General features: G+C 36.5%; 1 protein-coding gene across 6 annotated transcripts in view; it reads right to left on the bottom strand.

Moving 5' to 3' along the window:
• gucy1b2 (guanylate cyclase 1, soluble, beta 2) overlaps window positions 1–25,977 on the bottom strand; it is a 49,164-nt gene that overhangs the window by 5,976 nt on the left and 17,211 nt on the right. Inside the window, exons 1-12 of one of the 6 annotated variants that reach the window (XM_680205.9) lie at window positions 13,276–13,491; window positions 10,702–10,750; window positions 10,073–10,146; window positions 9,909–10,003; window positions 7,470–7,630; window positions 4,564–4,663; window positions 4,208–4,404; window positions 3,802–3,913; window positions 2,881–2,984; window positions 2,586–2,802; window positions 657–977; window positions 426–574 (exon numbers count right to left, since the gene is read on the bottom strand). In XM_680205.9, the coding sequence (XP_685297.6) occupies window positions 426–574; window positions 657–977; window positions 2,586–2,802; window positions 2,881–2,984; window positions 3,802–3,913; window positions 4,208–4,404; window positions 4,564–4,663; window positions 7,470–7,630; window positions 9,909–10,003; window positions 10,073–10,146; window positions 10,702–10,750; window positions 13,276–13,280 (1,584 nt within the window). In that variant the 5' untranslated portion in view covers window positions 13,281–13,491. Of the gene's footprint in view, window positions 1–425; window positions 575–656; window positions 978–2,585; window positions 2,803–2,880; window positions 2,985–3,801; window positions 3,914–4,207; window positions 4,405–4,563; window positions 4,664–7,469; window positions 7,631–7,748; window positions 9,678–9,908; window positions 10,004–10,072; window positions 10,147–10,701; window positions 10,751–13,275; window positions 13,492–25,977 lie in introns of those variants that run through there. The other 5 variants (XM_073916844.1, XM_073916842.1, XM_073916843.1 and 2 more) reach the window with 5 other exon arrangements.

The raw sequence follows: 25,977 nt of genomic DNA, 5'->3' as shown, positions 1-25,977 counted from the left end.
AAGTAGCAGTTTTAATTATGTCTACTGTATAATTCTTATGGTATTATGTTATTAATATGGTATTTTTGTCTACTGTATTTTTCTGTCCATTCGGATTTCATTCTTTTGTGCCCCCTGGCGGCAGTGTAAAAGACATTTTACTAATCCCTTTGACCCGTGGCGGCATTACACATGGCGGTAGTGATCATTCTGAACCATCTCTAACTGTAGTAGATAGATAGACAGACAGACAGACAGACAGACAGACAAATAGACAGATAGATAGATAGATAGATAGATAGATAGATAGATAGATAGATAGATAGATAGATAGATAGATAGATAGATAGATAGATAGATAGATAGATAGATAGATAGATAGATAGATAGATAGATAGATAGATAGATAGATAGATAGATAGATAGATAGATAGATAGATAGATACCTTATAGACATTATGGATGCTTGTAAGACGATCAAATCTGGAGTACATGGCGTTGAGCATGTTGACTATCTGAATGGGTTCGCAGGCTGCACAGATGTTAGTGAATGTGACCACATCACTGAAGAGGATGGTGCACACTTTGAACTCACCTGAAAGAAGAACAGAAAGAGCCTGAACTTTGGGAAGCATGAGAAATGAGTCCATCAATGCTCCGTTCAAAGCTTTCATTACCCGCTTCCACTCTTTTGCCCTCTTTAAGCTGGTTGGCAACATGCGTCGGCAGCATGGCATAGAGGAGCTTTTCTGATTTCTGCTTCTCGATCTCCAGGTTGCGCGAGAGGATCCTCAACTCCTCCTTCTTTCTTTCCAGCTGATTGGAAAGCTCAATTTCAGCCAGCCTCTGCTGGTTGAGCAGGATCAGATCTCTTGTGGTGTCATGCTGAGCGATGTCAGCCAGATGAAGACCCCGTTCCTCTAGCTCCTGGAGACTTCGTAGCTTTGGAGAGCACAGATAGATCATGCAGTTCAGCGACTCCATCCACATCATCTGTCCTTAAAAATACAAACAAACAGATATCTAGTTCAGTAAATAAACTCTAGATCAGGGGTGTCCAAACTCGGTTCTGGGCCGGTGGGGGCCGGTGTCCTGCATATTTTAGTTCCAACCCCAATTAAACACACCTGAAGCAGCTAATCAAGCTCTTTCTAAGTTTACTAGAAACTTCCAGGTAGGTGTGTTGTAGGATGTTGGAGCTAAACTATGCAGGACACCAGCCCTCCAGGACCGAGTTTGGACACCCCTGCTCTAGATCAATGGGGACCAACCCTGTTCCTGGAAATCTACCTTCCTGCAGATTTCAGTTGCAACCCATATCAAACACACCTGCCTCTAATTACCAAGTTCATTGCAGGTGTGTTAATTGGTGTGTTTGATCAGAGTTGAAGCTGAACTCTGCAGGAAGGTAGATTCAGGAATAGGGTTGAGCACTCCTGCTTTAGATGGTCCAGTCTGCAAGAAATCACATGATGGAAAGCTGATAGGCCCTGATATTGTGCAGCCAAGGAGACTGCTTGCTTAATATTTAAATACTCAGTGAAACCCTCCACCTTACCCAGCTCCACCTGTCTATTTCTATTTCTAGATTTATATGTATGTACTTATGCAAACCTCCACATCCTCCACTATTGATTTATGTATGCCATCTAATGCGATGTTCCACCTTTTTCAGCTCTAACTCTCTAGATCTACTACTTATGCAATGATTCAGTATTTTTCAAGAATATATGCTTATAGACAGTACATGCTTGCGGAGACCAACTGGAAGGGCTTATGCCACAAGTAGATTGGGTTTCAGATAGAAGGGTTAGAGCTCCTCACTGAAAAAAACAGCTTAAACCAGCCTAGGCTGGTTGGCTGGTTTCATCTGGTCGACCAGGCTGGTTTTAGAGGGGTTTTAGCCATTTCCAGCCTGGTCTTAGCTGGTCAGGCTGGGAGATGACCAGCTAAAACCAACTTGACCAACCTAGCCAGGCTGGGAGCCAAGCCAAAACCAGCTATGTACAGCTAAAACTAGGCTGGCCAAGGTGGTTTTAGCTGGATTTAGCTGGTCATTTTCCAGCCTGACCAGCTAAGACCAGGCTGGAAATGGCTGGAAGCCAGCCTGGAAATGGCCAAAACCCCTCTAAATCCAGCCTGCTCAACCAGCTAAAACCAGCCAACCAGCCAAGGCTGGTTTAAGCTGGATTTTTCAGCAGGGCTGCGCCTATTGAGAAACATAAAGGTTAAGGTTTTGGGTTGGGATAGGTGTAGATGTTAATAATATAAAACATTGGATTATGTACAAGACATTAAATAAATGGAGCAGTCCCAAGTTTCAGAACATTTGTATGGCCCACTTGGAGCTCAAATGCCACCCGTTTGGAGCTGCCTTCAACCTGTTCATACCTAATTTTTTCTGCAACAGTCTAGATCTACTACTACTATGTTGTTCAAATGTTTTGCTCCAAGTGTCTAGATCTACTAGTGGCTTTATGTATTTATAGTCATGCATCCTTCCAACTCCATGGATTTATGTCTACTCATGCAACCTTTCTACCTCACTCAGTTTGTCTAAACATGGGATCAATTTCAATTATACTTTTTTTTAAGGGAATAAACACCTCTCAATTTGAGAGTGGGTTGGTTTTGCTGGACCTCTGGTAACATTTCCCTCCTGGTTTTTAGCACAAATTGGCTGTTAATGAACTTCTTGATGCTCTGGATGTTGAAGATGACCTCTGGGTGAACAATTGTAAAGTACTCATCCAGTCGGATTCCTGCTGTCTGCAGTCCAGGAACAAACTTCTGAATGTTGACACCTGTGTGCTTCACCACCAGCTAGAAAGACAGACAATTTGTAAAAATTTGAAATTGGAAATGTTAAACAATAGAAAAGACAGAATTAAAGTTTCTTACGTCACTATCGAAAACTATGTGAAAGGGAAAAGCATTACAGAAGGCCTGCTCTTCAATCCACAGTGTTTTTGGGTAGCTGGGAGTGAATGACTGCCGCAGATTGCCTACAGAGTAGAAAAAATGTGTAAACTTATTAATTCTAAGAAAAACTATCAAAACAGGTACATTGTTAGAGTGTGATGTAGACTGTTTTAAATATACATGTCTACATACAGTTTTTAATGTCTAATGATCAGTGCATCGACAATAGTGCAACTACGCTAGTTCTAATTCCAACTCAAGAAAATTTCCTGCATGATTTCAACCCTCTCTACTTTTCCTGTTAAAATATACTGTCCTATCATATATATATATATATATATATATATATATATATATATATATATATATATATATATATATATATATATATATATATATATATATATATATATATATGTATGTATATATAGAATATATGTATACACTCACCAGCCATTTTATAAGGTACATATTACTTGTACCGGGTTGGACCCCCTTTTGCCTTCAGAACTGCCTTAATCCTTTGCGGTATAGATTCAACAAGGTGCTGGAAATATTCCTCAGTGATTTTAGTCCATATTAACATGATAGCATCATGCAGTTGCTGCAATTTATCAGCTGCACATCCATGATGTGAATCTCCCATTCCACCACACCCTAAAGGTGCTCTATTGGATTGAGATTGGCTGATTAGAAATTTGCATTAATGTGCAGTTGGACAGGTGTACCTAATAAAGTGGCCGGTGAGTGTATGTGTTTAGAAATGTATTTAAAGCACAATAAAAAAAATATATATATATCTCTTATTTTAGAATCATTTGTCAGGCATTCAGATACAGCATGCTGTGTAGTAGCAAAGTCAAAAACAGCAGCGACAGTGTGAATAGATGTCTGTCAAACCTTGGCCCAGCATGACAATGCTTCTCACAAGCTCCCATGGAGATCGTTTCCTTGGACACAGCTGCAGGTTTGCATACCTGGCCTTCATCCTCCTCATTGTCTCCTCCTTGTCCTGTGATACAGCAGTTGTCATGGTTACATATTTTCACACGTTACTTAGGATTTAAAAAACACAAAGACATCAGACAGTCCTGGTGTCTAGACCTATTTAGCCATTCATCATAGTTCTCATATAACCTGCAGCTGATTGAAGTGTCTGATCTTTAAGTAGGTAAGACTACTCGAAATTGTAATACTCCTTTATTATGTGCCAAAGCAAGTAAAAAAGACACTAAACTTTAAAATTACAACAAGATGCTCGTACAGTATTCTTGCAATTTATTCCTGTCAGTCTGGTCTTACATACTTTTTTCACCTCTAGTATTTCCTCCTCACTGTTGTTCTGTCTTGTTTGGGCCTTTCTTTTGGTGACCTTTTCCTTCTGCACCATGTGGAAAACAACATGTTCCTTTTTTCCGGTGCGCTCATCCTCTTCTGATTGATTCAGTATGGTCATCGTAACCTCACTGTCAAAGAAATCCTTTGCCACAGCCTCGATAATACCTGACCGATGGGTTCAAAGACAACAACAATCCATGATGAGCCAGTTAAAATAAGGACAGCAAAATAAATAAATAATATGTGGACAGTGGGGATTTTTTAAATGTAAATTGTGTCTGAAGATGTATTTTGTATGGGTACCTGATACTTTAAATGTCTCACCTGGCACAATGTGATAAAGTCCTTTTCTGTCAGAGTAGTAATGGAGGAGAATTCGGCCATCGTCCATCCGCTCCACCCGAAAGGATGGAGCATTCATGGCCTAAATAACAAGGCGTGACAAGTTACAGACCACAATAAAGTTTATACTTCCTCATTTCATGTGTACTGTGCAAATAAACCACAAAGCCAACATCAAATTCACTGTAAAATCAGCAGCATATTGTAAAATCCAACTGTGTTAATTACACTTGGGCTGAGGTTAATTTGTAATTTAAGTTGCTACTATATTTGACTTCATCATTATAGTATCGATTCACAGAATTTGTTTTGTTCCACTTTGCTGTTTTTATTCTTTATTTATTTTGTGGCATTTGCAAGACAGTATCAATATATTTAATGCATTGAAATCATGTCGGAATTGAAATAAACATGAACTTTAAACAGGTGTAACAAAATAAATATAATATTTGTATTAAATTTATTCAAATAATTAATTCAGAATGAATATTCATGATTAGTAAAAAATATTAATACAGTTATCCGAATGCACCTGACGTCATAACTGTGAATGCCACTTATAAAATAAACTTACTCAGATTGGAATGTATTTAAATATGCCTGTGCCACATTGCACTGTTTTTACAGCATCTCATGCATGTTTATAATATGAAGGACATTTTAAAAATTAAAACGTCCTTTACTTTCCAGAACCTTTACCTTCACTGTTCCTCACCAGTGGAACAACCTTCCCAGTACCACACAAACTAGTATACTGATGCACTGCTAACATACAAACACCTACTGAAAACTCATTTCTTCCACAAGTACTTGACAAAATCCTAATTTTCCTCCTTTTGCTTACCCTAGTTTTGGTTTGTATAAGTAGTACTTTTTATAAGTATTGCCTCATTATGGTGAGTTGCTTAAAGCCTTTCTTATTTGTAAGTGGCTTTGGGCAAAAGCATCTGCTTTATGACTAAATGTTAATGTAAAAATATGGTCCATAAAAGCTGTCAGACTGAATGATCAATATAAAACAGTCCAACAATATAAAATTGTCTTTAGGCTACTCGTTGTAACCACTATTGTATCTTGTCTTTAGGCTACCACTTTCCACTCAACATACCTGTGATCCAGTTTCTAGTAGTTTAACCTCCCAGTTATTTCAAATTATGTTACAAAACATTATTGTCACTTTGATACCGTCTGACCCTAAACGTTCAAAAAAAGCAGTATGTACTTAAATTAAACAAGTCGATCCAGAACTACTCTTAATAGTTATATTTGTGAATTTTAACAAATCATTTTTAAAGCTTCTGGTTTATTGACTTTGGTGTGATAATGTTTGGTGAAATTACCAACCAAATGGCAGCCCAAAATATAAATATGGATGTGTATGCTATTCAGATGTACTTGGCATTACTTTGTTATTGAGTTTGCTCTTTACTATAACGCTGGTTTGTTTATTTATTTACTAACATGAACTTACACTGAACAATACTAGGACCACATTTATTAATTGTAGTTCAAATTATTATTAAATATATGATTAAAATATAAATTTATGCTTGTTAAAATGCACTGATATTTAACATGAACTAACAATGAACAACTTTATTTATTGTAATAATAAATGTATCTTCAGTGGGTTTTTCAAAATTAACTAATACACCCTCATGGTAAAATGTGACCATTATTGCCAACTGAGATCATTTTAATGAAATATGACATGTGATTATCTGTAATTTGTTGTGCTAAACATATGTTTCAGAGGCCAACTAGTGAAGTGCTGTGCAGGTCAATCTCACTCCTCTGACCTCTAAAGGTGCTCTAGTGACACTTGCTAACTGACTCCCATGTGGAGAGCCGCCGGTTCGATTCTAGCTCAGAGCGCGTTGTGTGGTGTAGGACCGATGGGGTTACATTGGGGCCGTGACCCTCATGGGAGTGAGGTTTAGGAAGGTGAGTGTAACAGAGGCCAACTAGTGAAGTCCTGTACGGTAAACCTCACTTCTCTGAACCTGATAAGGTGCTCTAGCGACAGATTGTAGATACTAGAGGCCATCGTCTTTAGCCTCCTTGTTAGAGCAACCGACTTCCATGCGGAGGTTCGATCCTAGCTCGGAGTGGGTTGGGTGGTGTAGGACCGAGGTTACACATATATTGTCATTTAAAGTCACATTTATCAATAAAAATCTGCATCTTTACACTGTAAAAATTATCATTTAGTCATGACAACAAATGTTTTTAGTTAATTGTAACCTATTAAACTAAGCTAATCACCTGCTAACTTAATTTTATAAGTTACACAAGCTGTTTTAAGTCTATTTCTTATAATGACTCATAAGGTTAATATGATTTAGCTGACATGTTTAAGACAACCAGTATTTTTTTTAACATTGTAGTTGTAAGTTAGTGATTGGGGTTAGTCGTCTGATTCACCTCACAGCAAGAAGGCCACTGGTTTGAGTCCCGGCTGGACCTGTTGGTATTTCTGTGTGAGTTTCCTCCGGGTGCTCCAGTTTCCCCCACAGTCCATGAACTAAACTAAACTCCAACTCTGAAATCTGGACTTTACTAGAACTATGTTAAGCTGCTTTGACACAATCCATTTTGTGAAAAGCGCTCTATAAACAAACATGAATTGAATTTAATTAGTATTTGAGTGTGTATGGGAATGTGAGAGTTTATGGGTGTTTCCCAGTATGAGGTTGCAGCTGGAAGAGCATCCGCTGCATAAAACAAATGCTGGAATAGTTGGCAGTTCATTCCGCTGTGGCGACCCCTGATAATTAGGGACTGAGCCGAAGGAAACGAATAAGTTTAAACTCATTTAATTGGAAAACACAAAATTCTGACGTCGCCACTGAAATAAACAATATACAATTTTGTGCAAGTATTCTCACCTCATAAGACAATGCCAAATAGCTGTGCAGAGCATCAAGATTTTCGATGAATTCCACCAGATTTCCTCCAAGCGTTCGCAGCATAGTGTCGTATCCCGACATCTTACAAAAGCTGAAAAAGTACTCTCCAAACAACTTCAGAACCACCTCGGAGGAGACATCTAGAAGAAAAATTAATGTAAAAAACTACATTCAGACTTCAATTCTGTTTCTCAGCTTGATTTGAATTGAAATCAGGTGAGTGGAGTTCAGGTGTTTGACCCGCTCAGAGATTCACACCTGTCCTTGTCCACTGGCTCTCAGGGACAGACTGGAGGACAGGACAAGCGTCTTGATGCCCAGCAACTATTCTCAGCAGGGACATTGTTAGCACTTGCTCAGACACTTTGATCAATGTCTGCAAGTCTCCAAGGACATGGTGAATGTGAGGCAACTGTGAGCCTTTCACAGTCCACTTGCTCTGTCTTTTTTCATAACTCTTTATAAAATAACAGACATTTAAAAGGGGATCTGAACAAAAGAACAGGCCTTTTTAAAGAAGTGAAACATTTCTGATGAATTAGATCATGTCCCTGATCAACCTTTGAAGGAAGTTTCCTTACTTCATGCAAATAGATATTGTGTAAACAAATGCAAATTCACAACTTAAAGGGATAGTACACCCAAAAAATGAACACAAAGGTAGATATACTGAAGAATGCTGAGAAAAAAGCAGCTACTGACTTTCATTGTATTTTTTGTTCCTGGATCTGTTTCAATCTACCTATTATTATATGCATTTGGGAAAATTGCATGGTATTTGCTTAATGGATATACCAAGATGCGCATAAATTTTGAAAATGTGCAGAAAAGTCTTATCAACTTATTAAAATCTTGATAGGATAAACTTTTATCTGTGCATAAACTACAATGGAAACACATTTATTGAATAAAATACAGCATAGTGATAAGATTTTGTTTTAGCAGATCTCGTAATAACAAAAATGGGTGCAATAAGATGGCATTGGTAGACAAAAAGACAGACCAACCAAATTGTAGAATCTGAATTATTTTGTTCATTGTAAAATCCCTCAGCTAAAGTCTGTCATCACAGTGGTTTATTATTATTACCTCCCAGAACTGTTTTGAACACTTCCAAAATGTGGTCTCGCGCCTCCAAAAGCCACCATGTGTTCATTATGTTTCGTCTTCTGAGATACAAGTACTTTATTATATAAGAAAATATACATATGGTGGCTTTTTCTATCGCAGCAAATTTCATTTTTATATTTGGTGTTGGTTTATCCAGCCTGACTATTTTACGTTTTGTCAGTTTAATGGCTAATTCGTGTCGAGTTGTATGAAAATGTGCATGGCACCCAATCCTAAATGGCATAGCACCCAATCCTGCCCCTAATCCCAACCTTCATTGGGTGATAAGTAAATCATACTAAGTTGTATGAATTAGACTGTACAAATATATACGAATTAGCCACTAAATCAAAAAAGTTACGAATTGCTATGAGATTCCGTTGGTTTATCAGGACGTGACAGGTTTTTTTTTTTTTTTACTCATAGGATCAGGTAAGGTAAGGTGATAGTCCAGTTTTGTCCATCCATTGAACAAAAAAGCTGCTACTGACATTCATTGTATTTTTTTTTGTTCCTGGATCTGTTTAAATCTACCTATTATTATATGCATTTTGGAAAATTGCATAGTATTTGCTTAATGGATATGCCAAAATGTGCATACATTTTGTAAAAGTGCACAAAAGTCTTATCAACTTATTAAAATCTTATTAACTAAGAAGGATGAACTTTTTATCTGTTCAAAAACTACGATGGAAACACATTTATTGAATGAAATCTAGCCTAGTGATAAGATTTTGTTTTAGCAGATCACGTAAGAACAAAAATGGATGTGATAGAAAAGCATTAAAAGACAAAATGGCAGACCAACCAAATTGTAAAACATGAATTATTGTTTTGTTCATTGTAAAATCCCTCAGCCAAAATCTGTCATCCCTGTGGTTTGGTATTAACTGTTTTGTGCATCTACGCTTCCAAAATGTGGTCTCACGCCTCCAAAAGCCACCGTGTGTTTATTACGTTTCGCCTTCTAAGGCGCAAGTAATTTATTAAATAAGAAAAAATGCCCATGGTGGCTATTTCTATCATAGCAAATTTCATTTTTGGTTTTTATATTTGGCATCAGTTTATCCAGCCTGATCATCTTTGGATAGAAACAAAGCTAATGGCTGCTTTTCTCCAGCATTCTTCAGAATATCTTGTTTTGTGTTCAACATAAAAATGAAACACATAAATATTTGCAATCACTGTTAATAAATAGTGAGGATATGATTATTTTTGGGTGAACTGTCCTTTTAAACAAAATGCAAATACATTAAGATAAAAAAAAAAATGCTTGCGGTTACACTGCCATCCTTTGTTTATGCTCACCCAGCATTTTGCAAGCCTCTTGGACTAAACGAAGGGTGATGATATCATCGTAGATTTCATATGTCATGAAGGTTTCCTGGACCCCAGCCATTAATCTAGGAGAGATTTTGAGTAGTTGAAGTAAACTTGCAAGACTTTAAATATTATTTGTGAGGTAAACACACCTTAAGTTTTCCCATGTCTCTTCTCCAAACCTTTCAATCACCAGTGACTTCAGACAAGTATTAATAAAGCCGTACTGAGGGAAAGAAAATACATTGGTAATTGGCAAACACTGGAATACATTACCTTATTTATCAGCAAAAGGTATGATAAATAAATAATCTTTAAAGCATTAATATGAAATAATATCTGTATTTTTATACTTTAATACTACAGATATAAATCATATACTGTTTATGGGTCAAAGATGAGATGTCCAACTTGTTTCAGCATCAGCTGAAACTACCAGAAAACATATTCAATGTGAGTGCGTCACATAACGGCACATTGTCATTCAGCATAACAGATATATGCAAAAATTACTTATTCAAATAAATGTTTACTGTTACCAGTTGACTTTTGAAGCATAACTGGTGTTACACTGAGTGACATTTTAGTAGCTGTTTTCTATAAATAAACCATAGTAAAAATGTAAGATATGAAATGAAACGAGACACATTCGAACATACAGTATAGTCGATGTAAACAAACAGAACTTCAAGCTATTTTACTTTTGTTGGTTTGATGCCTGACTTTGACCCACACAAACACACACAAAGTATATCACACATACAAAAATGTTTCCACTTACCATTTTTCCAAACCATCTGCTGTAATTCCAAAGTTGTATTCTGTATACTCTCCCAAACAAAGCAGAAGATATATTAAATTGTGGTGTGCAAATGATGTTGTATCACACAGATCCATCTACATAGACACTCCTACTTATCCGTAATGCCCATATTAACACACACACACACACACACACACACACACACACACACACACACACACACACACACACACACACACACACACACACACACACACACACGCACGCACATACACACACATAGACATAATGGTGTTTTTACATTACTGTACAGACTGTATATTATATACCTAAACCCAACCATCACAGGAAACAATGCATTTTTACATTTTCACTAGACTTCATCCTGTGTGATTTATGAGCTGTTTAGCAAATACCAGTAAACTAAAGTATAGCAATACCAGTAAATTCTGACCTCATGGGGAAGTTTATATATATATATATATTTGTACCGATGAGGTCAAAATTTACTGGTATTGCTTCAGCATACTTGCAAGAAATGTAAGGAGCACAATGTTACAGGAAGGTGCATACACAACTTAATGAATATAAAGTGGAAACACACACACACACACACACACACACACACACACACACACATACACACACACACACTGTAACACATCTCATTGAAGATATAGGGATGCATTTTAGTTTGAAAGTGTGGAAGCTGGAGTTAATCAGTTTCAAATGAACAATGTTCTTGTCTTTCTTGTTGAAAGCATTGATAAAGTATATTTAATGTTTCAAACAGATCTTTTGATGCTTGATTTTCTTGTTTGTTTTGAGAGTAATAATGAACTTTGTTAACCTCAGATGTAGTATCATTTAATACTTTCTCTTTCCCCTCAATCTCCAATGACCAAATATACTGTAAGGAAAGTACAGTGCATAACTGCTTTTATAACCAAGAGTTTAGCAAAACATTAAATGTAGGCAGTTTGATTTATTTGATCTATTTAGCACTGACGTTGGAGTCATGGAGCAACAGATTTAGTGGAAAGAAATCTTTAACTTGTGATTAGCTATTTTCTAATATAAAAGTGACTGACTGACTGAATGAACGTTCTGTCAATTATTTACTTTTGTTTCTCTTACTAATGCCTATATACTAATGCCTTTAGACTAAAATGTCAATGCTTGCGGAATTCTTTGCAAAGATCAACTAGGAGAAAGTATTTTTTTTTCATTAATAATTTTAACTTATTCAATCTTTAATTCATTCATTCATTCATTTATTCATTCATATTCTTTTCAGCTTATTCCCTTCATTAATCATGGGTCGCCACAGCTTAATGAACCACCAACTTATCCAGCATATGTTTTACACAGCAGATGCCCTTCCAGCCGCAACCCAACATGGGGAAACACCCACACACACTTGCAAACACACACATACACAACAGCCAATTTAGCTTATTCAAATGTCCTTAGAATGTGGGGGAAACCGGAGCACACAGAGGAAACTCATGCAAACATGGGGAGAACATGCAACCTCCACACAGAAATGCCAACTGAACCAGCGACCTTCCTGCTGTGAGGCGATTGTGCAACCCACTGCACCACCAGGCTTCCCTATTCATTTCTTTTAATACTACTGTATATATTGCTGTATACTAAGCATATACTGCTTCAAACTTCTGACACCAGGTCAGTTTTATTTTTAAGTAGGCCTATTCCAAGTTTAACTGAAATGTCTTTGGAGCCTATTAACAAACATGTTCCTGCATAAAAATATTATTATTAAGAGTTATCTTCATGTTAAATAGTTGAATATACTGCGGTTCAGGGATCACCAAATATCTGCTATGAAGTACCCAGAAATGTTTCAGGGGAAAAAGCATAAAACGTGCCAGATAAATTACAAATAATTAATAAATAAAAAGAATAATTAATATAAATGATCGACCATTTTAGTATAAATAAATAAATAAATGAACATTAGCATGAACAAAACAAACAAAAAAGGATTCAAACTATCCAATTACTTTAATCATTATAAATTAATTAATACAAAAATTAGATTATAAAAACAAAAACTGCAGTAAGCAATAGTAAAATGTAACAATAAATACAATAACTATATTAAAAATGTTTTTTCACTGTTCAGATTGTACAAGAACCAGTGCTAATGCCTCTAATATTTTAGGATGGGTCTCTTGAACTCGGGGGGTTTGTTGTGTGGCCGGGCAAAAAAGAATCTGAATTATGTGGAAGTTCAGGGAAACTTTCGCGGAAACCCCTCACGCAGGTGGAAGGCTATATAAAAACCTGAAGTCGCCCTGGGTCACTTGCAAGTTTGGGCATATTCTCGAGAAAGTACCTTAGGAAGACATCTTGAGTCACTTTTAAGATTGTATAGAGGACCTTTGCACTCCATAATTTACATTTATTGGTTAACTGTGAAGGGAATCTACCGAGGCGTGCAATAAAATTTCGTTTAAAAGCTGACGCTGGTCGGATTGCTTTACCATTCAACACACTGACGAGCGGAGAACGAGGTGAAATCTGTCAGAAGAAATCAAGGTAAGATTTGATAGTTTTGTAGCCTACCTCATATATGAAAGTGTAGTAAAAGTGTCCAGTTCCACAAAGTGCTTTAAGTAGCTACGTTACAGTAGCCTATACGTAAAACTTATAAGTGGAAATAATAGGCTATGTTTTATATGAAAGTCAATAATAGTCTGCTTCGGTAAAATTATTGTTAAATTAGTATATGTGATGAATAAAGTATGAAAAAGGTGTCAAGTGGTTTCGTTCAAACGTTTTAATAAACAGTATTGCCACCTGTTACTACTAAGACGCAATCAATGTTGGCTAAGGATTTGATTAAATGCTCAATTTCGTAAAGCATTTACCATTCATTTTCTGGTACCAGTCGCTTACACTTATATTAGTAAGCGATTTATTAACTGTAAACATCATTCAGACTGTTTGCCATTCGTCTCAAAGAAACAATACTCTTAATTATTATTAGCTTGCACCGTAGTGCCACCCAGTGGTTATAAGATTACAAAATATTACATTATAAAATTTCATAAAAAATACAAACAGTATAATAATATCAGATTTATAAAAGTTTTCTTGCTTTCTACATAAAATGTTTTACTAATAATAATAATAAATGGTCACACTTTATTTAAAGCCACAATTCTCGCTATAAACAAACATTTAACTTAGACTTTTAGGTCAATACTACCAATTAGCTGCGTATTAATAGTTATTCAAGTAGTAATTGGGTTTAGATAGATTGTAGGATAAGAGATGTAGAAAAAGATCATACTTTATAAGTATGTTTAAATCTTCATAAACAGGTTATAATATGTAGTTAATTGAGGGGATTCGTATTATAATAATAAATGTACTACAACATTGAAGTGTCAATGACTCATTCAGTTTTTTTTTTTTTTAGTATTGAATTTTTTTTAGGTATTGATGAAGTATGATAGTGTCTCTATAGAATGCTGTAGCCTATAATTAATAAAGCATAAACAGCAGTGGGAATAACTTATTCTTTTTTTCCTTAGATGTTTTGTGAAAGTACTCTGTGGAGCATTGAATGCGACAAGACAAATAGGGATCCGATATGCCTGGTGGAAATTGCATCGGGCAGAACCATGTACATTGAGGGCATGAGTGGAGAAGGATGGATATCCGAACATCAGAGGCCATCCAAACAGTATCACAGGATCAGCAGTAAACCACAAACCACAGTCAAGAGCAGAATATTGCAGTTCTGGACATTCCTGCAGTTCAAGACCTCCACGCCAGCATGAAGAGACTCTTTGCTGTGTCAGAAGCACTTTTAAAATGGACTTTTAAACTGATGTGTTCGTTTGCAGTTGTAAAAGAAAAAACAGTTGTTTGTTAAGTTATCTTATGCCAGGTGATTTCTGTTATGTACAGTTCCTTTAAATGTCCACCAGAAAGCAGCAATGAGTCGCTGGTGCTGTAAAGAAGCATGCATGAGGTGTTGACAACAGTTTTTATTTTTATTTTTTGCTCTGTTTGTTTAATATGCTTTTTGTAGCATATTATTGTAGCTTTAGCTGGTCAGAAGTAATTTGTTTGGGAAAATTTAAATGTCACCTTTAGGGCTTAATAATGAATGTTTAATCCAATCTTGACAGTTTCATACAGTATTGAATATGAGGTTTTCTCTATTTTTGGTCCAGCTTGTTTACAGTTCAATTTAAAATGCGCTATAAAAGTGCCTACCAATTGTGTTAGGTAGGTGTATTGATATAAAAAAATATTCATTATTATGGTGACACGGTGGCTCAGTAGTTAGCACTGTCGCCTCATTGCAAGAAGGTCACTGGCTGGCTCAGTCCAAAGACAAAGTGAATTGAATAAACTAAATTGGCCATAGTGTATGTGTGTGTGAATGTAAGAGTATATGGGTGTTTCACAGTACTGGTTTGCAGCTGGAAGGGCATCCTCTGTGTTAAACATATATGCTAAATAAGTTGGCGGTTCATTCCCCTGTGGGAACCCCTGATGAATAATAATAATAATAATACTCGTTATTGTAGTTTGTTCACCATAAAATCAATCCAAATTATAGCTTTTACTCTTTGTATAAAAAACAAACAAGGCCTTCAAATGCTTAATAATGAATGCACAATCCAGTCTTAAAATGCAACACATTTATGCAGTGATGAAATTCTGTAGTTTTCTGTATTTTTACTTTGTCTAAATGTTTACAGCTAAATGTAAGATGCAGGATTTCATTAGTGTTTGATATGCATGTTAAATATTCTGTATTATATTGTATTGTTTTTAATAAAATCTAAACAAAAAGCAGCCTGCTGACTGTTTACTTGTTTAACAATGAAACGTGTTTTATAATAAAAACTAGGGATGCACTGATACCAATACCAGTACTGGGTATCGGGTCGATACTTGGTTAATAATATTAATAATAATAATAATACATTTTATTTATAATACGCTTTTCTCAAACCCAACGTGCTTTAAGAGTATAAAAATGACATAAATAAAAAAAAAAGTAAACTAAAAGACATAAAACAGTAAGCATGCAAAAACTGGTAGAGAGGTGGCAGCCAAACTGCCAGCGTCCTCTCAAACCGGAAGTTATGAGCATATATCCATAACAACATACTCAACATACAAAATACTATCCATTAAAATACTCGTACTCGTATCGTACATGAAATGCCGATACTCTCGGTTTCCCTATCCCATGATGCCACATGAGAGAATTCATGAGTGCGAGAGAAGCAACACATCTGAAGCAAGTAGATCATTTAATAACAACAAGTGATGTTTTATTAACAAATTTCGGGAGGAGCACGATCAGTCTTTGACGAGGCTAATTCATCACCGACAATCATTCTATTATCCAATCAGCTCAAGACCAAACCCCTATAAAAAGTCAAACATGTTATACCTCTGTTTTCTCTTGACTTCAGCATCCCTCCACCACCCTAACTCCACACTATTAAACACTCAACGGTTTTCCCTGCATGGATGTGATTTGTTGTCCTACCTGACTTCAATGTCTTATGTATTAATTGATTGCTTAGCCATTATTAACGAATCTATAGGCTACTGAAGAATAAACCGAACATGCAATATGATCCTTGCATAATGATGCAATGTCAAGAGAGTGAAGGTAACGTACACTGCACACACTTAATTATGTAATGAGTGAAGTCGTGGACACATGTCAGTGTAAGGATAACTTATCCTTTAAATGTCCATGCTTAAGATAAGGTCTATCGATTTACAGGATGTGTATATTTTTGTCACATAGTTTGTCATATAGTTAGAGTATATAATTATATGTTCTGTTAAAGACTTTTGTGTTCATCCTTGCTACAGGCAAAAAATTAAATAAAATAAATAAATAAAAAATAAAATAAAATAAATAAAAAACTCCTTTCAAATAAATTGCACTTTCAATGAAATCAAATCTAAGCATTGAAATTGGTACTTGGTATTGGCAAGTGCACAAATTAAAATACTCATACTTGTATCGGTGTGTAAAACAGTGGTATCGGTCAGTGGTGGAAAGAGTACTGAAAAAGTAAAAGAACCATTACTTGCCTAAAAATGTAGTGCAAGTAGAGTAACATTATGTTGTAAATATTACTCAAAGTATGACTAAATAGTAGCCCTTTCAAAAGTATTTAAGAGTAGTGCGTAGTGAGTATTACGCTGGGAAAAGCTGATGCGTTTACATGTAATTTGTGGATGTGTGTAAACGTAACATTCTGTAGTGCATTTAGTTATTGCCCAGCAGACACACAACATCATAAGACGCTAATATTAGGTTAGATTTAGGTTGTGATGTCAAGTGACCAAAATTCAATGTCAAGACAGCGTCTAAGGACAACATTATAACGACGTGAAATGACGTTGATATTTGATTGATTTTAGGTTGAGTTGGAAAGTGACCAAAATCAAGCCAACATCATAAACAAACGTCATATTGACGTCAGATACTGACATGTATTCATCAGGTATAGCAACCAAAATCCAACATCTGATAGACGTCATGGTGGTAATGTCCACACAATGTCAAGCTCTAACATCATTAGACATTAATGTATGTTTGATTTTAGTTTGTGTTGGAATGTGATCAAAATCCAACGTCGAGCCAACATCTTAAACCAACATCATATTGATGTCAAATTCTGACATTTATTCATCAAGTATGGCATGTTGAGTTCTGACGTCAACCCGATTTTCATTTCCAAACAAAATGCAACGTCCTCACAATGTTGGGGTACAACATCAATCTGATGTTGTGTTGATGTCTTGTGCCTGCTGGATGTTTAAGGCCATTTCGGTTGTCATACAGTAAACATCTGTCATCTTCTCATCAGTGACATGCATCTGAACAGTCTCTGGGTTATTGTGTATGACAATAATGGACATCTTCTTGGACGCTTTTAATGCTTCCAAACAGTTTGCTACAAGTATAAATCGCCCATGTCTTGAGGTAGTTTATTATGATGCGATTTATCTTCTATGTGTGGTTTGATTGGACAGGAATCAAAGGACTGATTTTTCTAATCCCCATAGACAAGAACAAATAAAGTAGTGACTTCAGGTTGAAGGAAAATCGTGGAGTAAAAGTACCGATACAGCACTAAAAATCTACTCGATTGAAAGTAAAAGTGCACATACCCACCCCCCCAAAAGGTTTCTTTGTTGCATACATAGCTTGCTCTCCCTTTAAAGACAAAGTCAAAGAAAAAAAAGGCCATGTTCACTATGTTTCATAAATATAAATGAAAATACGTTATTGATTAGAATTCACACATCAAGGATGGTGTAAAAAAATATGGCAGATCATTAAAAAGGGATTGAGGATGCCAGATTCAATCCATAAGGGGTTTGTTTGTTCGGCCCAAGGACTCGGGATACAAAGTGCCCCCTCTGATCATTTGCATTGAGGCCTTGGAAAAGCTCAGATCCAAACACACACACATACACACGAACACACACTCACGCTCTGGCATGATCTAATTAGTCTACATACAAAACCAGTTTGTCACTTTAAACTTCTCGTGTGGTTCTCATTAAATCAAATGATGACAGGAAGATAATTGAATAAGTAATCACAACCGGTATGGCGCAGACAAGCAGCATTCATAACGAGAGCGCTTTACATCTCTTCTGGAGGGCTGAAAAACATATTGATAGAGGTTGGAGGATTTATGTACCATTAATAAAGTTTGCCACAAGTACAAAGCTTAAGAGCGATGTAAAGATAATGAAGTCCAAGGTTGTGTTTATAATGGAATTCTGTGTATATTCAAGGCACGTGTTACTTTGAAAGGTTCCTGGGTTCGGTCGAACAATTTAGACATTTCCTGAAGAAAACAAGAACACTGTTTAGATGTGAAAGTTTTCATTCTGATGCGAGTATTACTAGTACTTGCCATTGTTAGGGTGTTGGTGTGGTTACAATGCATGTTTCACATTTTTTTTTGTGAGTTATTTTATCATGTTATTATTATGTGATTGCTGTAGTGTTGTTGTGTTTGCCATGCCATTGCTATGTGATTGTCAATGGTGGAAGGAGTACACAAATTGGCACTTGAGTCAAAGTATGGTACTCTGATAAAATGTTATTCCAACAGAAGAATACAATCACTTTTTTTTTTCCAATATTACTTCGATTAAAGTACAAAAATGTACTTGATTTACAATTTAGTAAAGAATTAAAAGTAAAAGTAGTGATGAATGTTTATTTCTGGTAATCCATAATTCAAGTGAAAACACATAGGGCCCTATCATGCACCCGGCGCATTAAGGCGCAAGATTCGTTTGGCACAATTTGTTGCTATTTTAGATCAACACAACCCTAATTTTCAAGTTTTCCGCCACGTTGTTTAAATAGTAAATCCATTTGTGCCACTTTGTTGACTCATGGGTGTTCCGGACTAGAAAAGAGGTGTGTTAAGGTGCCTATGCCTGTCCAAACCCTTACACATTGCTTAATACACACAGAATGTACAGCAATAGACAAATATCTTAAAAAATAATAATAAAAAAAAATTAAAGGATTAAAATAGTACGAAAAGTATACTTTCTACATAAATATAAAAAGCGCTGCCTCCATGCCTTTTTCACCTCTGTTTTTTTTTTCAGTTTATTCATGACAATTTGCTTTTGTATAATGTTATTATTATTATTATCATTATTATTTATTATATGCATATTTATATTTTTTAATAAAAACAAGTTTAGATTTGTCCACCTGTTGGGTTTTTGGATGCATCACCATATGGTGGCATAAGAATAGGACGTGTGTTTGGATATAACTCATTATATTGTTAATAAATCATTATTGTTGTTCATTTATTTATTTGATGATTATTAGAACTGAATTTAGAAATAGATTTGAAACAAATGAACTTAAATATGCAGGCTGATGGATGTCTCAGAGGAGTGTGTACAACATTGTTTTCTTGTCCACGACAATATAGTAAAGAAAGTAAATAGGCTGAATGGAGGCGGCTCATCCTATATCCTCATGCAGATGATCTATTTAACAGTTTTCTCGCTAGTGAAGCATTCAGTTTTTCCACTTACAAAGTCCACCATTTCCCAAAGATGGGTTGTGGCGGGAAGGGCATTTGCTGCATAAAAATGTAATGGATTAGATGGGGGTTCATTTCGCTGTGGAAACCCCGGATTGAATCTAAAAAAGAAAATGAATGAAAGTCCACCAAAATGTGCCACAGCGTGACGCAACTGACTTTTAAAGGGAATGGGAGATGATACTCTGATTGATTTAATGCACTTTATGCTCAAAACACACCTATAACTCATTAAGAGAATAAGCACTTAATGCTTTTCTGTCATGCACTTTCGACTTCATGCTTAGACCATTTAAATAGAGCCCTTTGACAGGTGAAGTTCATTATATCAGTTTGTAAAATCTGTGAATCGTTCATTGGAGACTCACAATGAATGGATCATTTGAATCAGTAAATCATTTGCCGGAGATGAACAGATCATTTGAATCAGTGAGCTGTTGAGTTTTGAACAGATGTCAGTGTCAATCACAAATTAATTGTTCAGTGCAGTTTGTAAACTCATTTATAGCATGTAAACTCATTTAAAGCATGTTTTTGTTTGGTCTGTGCTAAGGTGTTGTGAGTAGTTACTATGAAGTTCACAGGGTGATTTGTGTGTTTTATAGAATACTGCTATGACGTTTCTAGTTACTAAAAACTCCATAGTTGTATATCAGTATACTTGCTGAGTCTTGACTTGGCCACTGAGTTGTTTTGAATGATATTATCATGTTGCTATAAGGTTGCTAGGCTGAAGTGTTGTGGATGATTTGGAACATGTTGCTGTGCAGTTACTATAGTGGTTGCTTACTAGCCTTTACAGACATTTTCTGGTTATGTTGCAAAGGAGCTGTAAATGTTTTTTTTTTTTCACAGCTCCTACTTGTAGTTCATACATTCTTATGTGTCCAAAACAGCATACAACTCAAGTAGGAACTTCATTTTAATTGAATTTATGACGTAATATGAAATTTGTGTAGTATGAATGGATTCAGATGAGCTACATTTGCCAATTGCTGAGTTCACATTCACAGATATTTGACTGAATAGAATCTGCGTATTGTAATGAGGGCTCTGAGCTCGAGAAGACACCCTAACTCGTGTTATTCCCCTTATCAGGAGAGATAGAGATAGGACCCGAGCGCAGTGTCTAGCCCAGCTCCAGAATGCTCTCCCCTTAGATTTGAAAACTTGTCTCTGGAGTGTGGAGTTGGGGTGATTGAGGGATGCTGCCCTCAAGAGAAAACAGAGGTATGACATGTTTGACTATTTATAGGGGTTTGGTCTTTAGCTGATTTTATAATAGAATGATTGTCGGTGATGAATTAGCCTCGTCAAAGACTGATCCCGAAATTTGTTTGTAAAACATTATTTGTTGTAATTACATGATCTACCTGCTTCAGGTGTGTTCTTTCTCTCTCCAATAGTATCTGAATACAGCCTTTATGATCCAAGCTGAGATTGCATCACTCAGCGATACAATGTCAGACACAATGCACTCAATAGAGTGAGTGACGTCACTGTGACAGGTAGGATTAGGGGTGGGGTTAGGTAAGCACATTAAAAAGCATCGTATGCAGCTCAGATTGCACTGCACCGAGTCTGCAGCCAGACCCCTCTCTCTCTCCCACTCATGAATACTCTCATGTGGCATCATGGGACAGGAAACGTCATTTGGATGCAGACTACAGATTCTTGCCAGTAGTAAAAGCCTACTGTTTTTTTTTTGAATGCTGTAAATTTGGACATTGGCTCACATACTGTTTTTCCCATACTATATAGAAGGTAAGTATGCAATTTCGAACTTTTAGCATGTTGCTATGAGGTTGCTTAATGTGCTTTGAAGTTGCTTGGTGGTTTAGATTAGCTTTTAACCTATTTCTTCAAAAGTGAAATTGATGCTGTAGTGGGAAGCAACCCAGAAGTATCACTTGAGTCACACTGGAACATTGTTTACCCGGCTGTATATCTTATCAGCGAAGAGAAAGTGACCTTCCAAAAGACATGAAGGTTCTGAATGGAAAGTGAAAATAAAAAGCGATGTCAGACCTTATTTTCAGGTAAGTTAAGGGAAATGGCACTGGTTAGGTAACGTTATTTTTCCCAAACACATATTTTAGATGCCATTTATCAAACTCAAGTTAATTTACTGATTTTTTTTCACTATATTTGACTTGTCATGATACTATCGGTACTGAAATTTATAAAAGAAAAATCCATCAATTTCCTGCTAACATTTAATCACTGTTGAGCGCTTTTTTAAACACAGCTGATTTGCCATAGTATTCACCAGTGCTCAACAGAAATGACTGTGATTGGCAGTGAAAGTCATCAGTTCACCACACTTCACCAATATTTACTGAGTGCAAACACAGATGAGTGATCTGCTGATGATTCGACTGATCTTCGTGGCTTTAAAACACTCCAGTGTCCCTGTATCTGTGTTTGCACAAGAGCAGTGAACTGATGCCCTTCATGGCCAATCACAGTCATTTCTGTTGAGCACTGGAGAATACTATTTTCAAATCAGCTATTTAAGAATGCGCTCAGCTGCACTTAAATGTTAGCCGGAAATTGACATTTTAAAAACTTCAGTACCAGGACAACACTATTACAGACAACACGAGGTTACAGAGGACTGCATTGTTTTACTGCCAGGTTACATAGGCTAAAGCAGGGAAGCGTCCCCTTGGTGTTTACCTGGTGCCATGAACTGAGGTCTAGGACGACACTTATTACTCTTAAAGAGATTGTGATGTTGTTTGATGCCTAATATGCTTTGAATTGTTTAAATTAAACTGAACTGAATAATATTAAAGTGATGTTTGCACCATTACTGCACTTTGAAATCAAGACAATAGCTGGAGGTTTGTAGTCCACAACATGATGTTGGAATATTTACAGTGCTGATCCTAAACTTCCGGGTTTCTTCCCACCACAGCATCGCTTTCGTGTTTTAAAATGGCGGTCGCGTGAAATAAGCATATAGGGTGTTTGATTCGTTGCTTACTGGCCAAAATCCAATTGGTCTATGAAACAAGCCATGACAACGACAGAAAAACAAGATGTGACATCATGTTTTAGACTCTCTGATGGCTTTTGAAGGTTGTATGTCCTTTGGAAGAAGTAAGTATATTTTCAAGATTTTGATCCTCCAGCACAAAAGTCCAGCCTTGATCCCAAGGGGGCACTCACAATCTCCTTTGGACTCCATTGGCAATCCAGGGAGACCACAAAGACCAGCAGCATGAAGGAACGAAGGCTACAGAGAAAATAATTCAAAGCGGAAACGCTTGAGCCGTCGACGTGACCCAAGAGACGGTATCTGGCAAAAAACCCCAAGTGTCTTTTATAGGTTCATAAAGTAATTTCAGAGACATAAGATGATATTAACACAAAGGTGAGGAGAGCAAGGACTGAGGACCTCAAATCAAACTGAAGGACACCCTTTTCATTCTTCTCATTACCACCGTGTTTTCTTTCTCTCTTCCATCAAATCGAGCCTTGGACACGCCTGAAAGGAGAAACAGACTCATTAAAAGGTTTTTCCCTTAAAATGTCAATTTTCTGTGTTTGCCGGGTTCGTCTACAATGCGTTTGTCCTAAGGGATGTGAGTATGTTCAAGGCTGCGTGTATAGAAGCACTTTCTTCAAGGAGAATTTAATCAAAACTCTCGCTGTGTTTATTTCCATGCCTTCGTTTTTATGAGAGAGTGAAAGAGAGAGAATATGAATATAGAAAAGCCTTTGAATAAAGGCCTTTGAATAAAGGCGCACACTGTGTAATATCAGATCAGTTAATCATGTTACTGTACGCTACAAAGCTCCCCCTCCGCCAGCGGCGATAGCCTTGACCTTGTCTGTCCTTATTCACATCCTCAGTTCAGCAAATGAGTTTTATTACAGGTGACAGCTCAGATTCATGCTTCAAAGATACAGGCAGAGACAAAAAGAAAGAGATAGACCACGTTTAGTACTGTGCTGAAGCTCTCATTTGGACCCTGTTCTCTGTTAGTCGATTCAGGCAGGTTAAAAGTGCATAAAAAAAGAATTTAACATGTAAATGAAACCAGAACGATCATGTTTTTATTGTGCATGAGCAGCCATTGATATACCTGTATGAATGTAAATGCTGAACAGTTTTTGGATTTGCTTTGATGTTCACAAAGGCATTCAGCATAAATAACTATATTGGCTTAAATACAAGTTAAGCTCCAGTGGCAGCATTTGAGACACAATGGTGAAGACCAAGGCCAGACAAAATGTTGCAAAAAGTTTTTCAAACAGATTCGGTGGAGCGTTGAGCATCCTGCTCATATGACGTTGCAACTATGGCAGCTAAGAAGGCCATTCTTTTGTAAAGCCTGATGAAATCTGTATAAATATTCTGCAAAATAAACTCCATTACAGTCACTGCCCTTGCTGTCCAGAATAAAAGAAAAACAGACCTTACTTGAACCTATTGTGCAAACTCCCTTTGATACTGTGTGGTTTATATATACATGTTTCTACTGATTGGGCTGACATTTTTGACATACTCACCAAACAAGAGAATCCATATTTCAAACCCCATTGCACATCATTTCCAGGAAACATATCTTTCAATCTAGCAACTGTAGCAAAATCTTGCCCACCTGATTTAACATGTCAAGTTGCAGTGAGGTCTTTATACAATGCAAGTGAATGTGGACAACTTTTGAGGAATTTTAAAAGCAGTAATGTAAAGCTTTTGCAAAACACTCTTAATGCTACCATTCATCAGGGTGTAGCCTTTTTGTTATAGAATTAGTTTTTCACTTTTATTCAGCAAAGATGATTTAAGGGCACATGTTCACCTGGGTGTTTTTTTTTCCAAGAGCCAAGCTTATTTTTTTCAGTTGTTGTCAATAAACCCTGCAGACAAACAAAACCATATGAGGTTTATATAACCATATTGTCAGGTATAGCAACCAAAATCCAACGCCGTATAGACATTATAGTGGTAATGTTCACATAACATCAAGGTGTACCATCATTCGACGTTGATATTTGGTTGATTTTAGGTTGTGTTGGAAAGTGATCAATCCAACATCTAGCCAACGTCTTAAACCATCGTCATATTGATGTCATATTATACACTGACATTTATTCGTCAGGTATGGCAAACAAAATCCAGCGCCTGAAAGATGTCATATTGGTAACGTCCACACAACATCAAGCTGTAACATCATTAGACGTAGATATTTGGTTGATTTTGGGTTGGACATTGACATCAGCCTAATGTTAGGTCCTGATGTCAACCCAGCCTTATTGTCTCACGAGAAAACGTAAGTATTTTACGTTTTGTCAGTTTAGTGGCTAATTCATACGAGTTTAGTCATACAAAATTGTATGATTTTAAAAAGGAGGTGTTGCACCTAACCCCACCCCCAAACCCAAGCATCATTGGGAAATGAGCAAATCGTTCTAAATTGTACTAATTAGATGGTACAAATTCATATGAATACAAACAAAATGCAATGTCCCCATGATATTTGGTGTTTATTGTCAATTTGACATCATGTTGACGTTTCGTGCCTGCTGAGTAAGCACCACATTTTTTAGAACACAGTGTGGTGAGCGGCAAGCATCTGTTTTACATAAATATGCTTTTTTAGATGCACTGATCATTGGAGAAATGTTTTTTTTACGAGCTGTGTAAGTGGACATGTGCTCTATATGAGCTACATTTTATTTATTGCATGATGTCACATCTTGTTTTTCAGTTTTTGTCATGGCTTGTTTCATAGACCAATTGGATTTTGGCCAGTATTTTATTTGCAGAAATTGTCATTATTAATGACACCAGTGGCCAAAAAGTGAACTACAGGCAACAACTTGGCCAGCGCCATCATATACTTCAGTGGTATTCAACCACCGGGCCACAGACTTGTACAGGTCTGTGGATCAATTGGTACTGGGCAGCACAAGAAATTATTAATTATTTACATTTTATTTACTATCTAAGTCTTTATTTTATTCTCTTACTTACGTCTTGGTCACTTGAGCGCCCAAATTTAACCCATAAGCAGCAAAATGAGAAAGAAACAGACGTCTTTGGAAAGTTTTTTTGCTAAGGGGAAAAGGCCCAGTAAAGGACCCATGAAAAGCCAAGAAATGGATCTGCAACCCATTTGTCAACAAATCAGGTGAATCTACCATGTCTGTGTAATATCAG

Source organism: Danio rerio, chromosome 11, assembly GCF_049306965.1.
Source record: "Danio rerio strain Tuebingen ecotype United States chromosome 11, GRCz12tu, whole genome shotgun sequence".
Classification (NCBI taxonomy): Eukaryota; Metazoa; Chordata; class Actinopteri; order Cypriniformes; family Danionidae; genus Danio; species Danio rerio.
The sequence above is the reverse complement of the archived record's forward strand: the minus strand, read 5'-3'. Positions and strand labels throughout refer to the sequence as shown.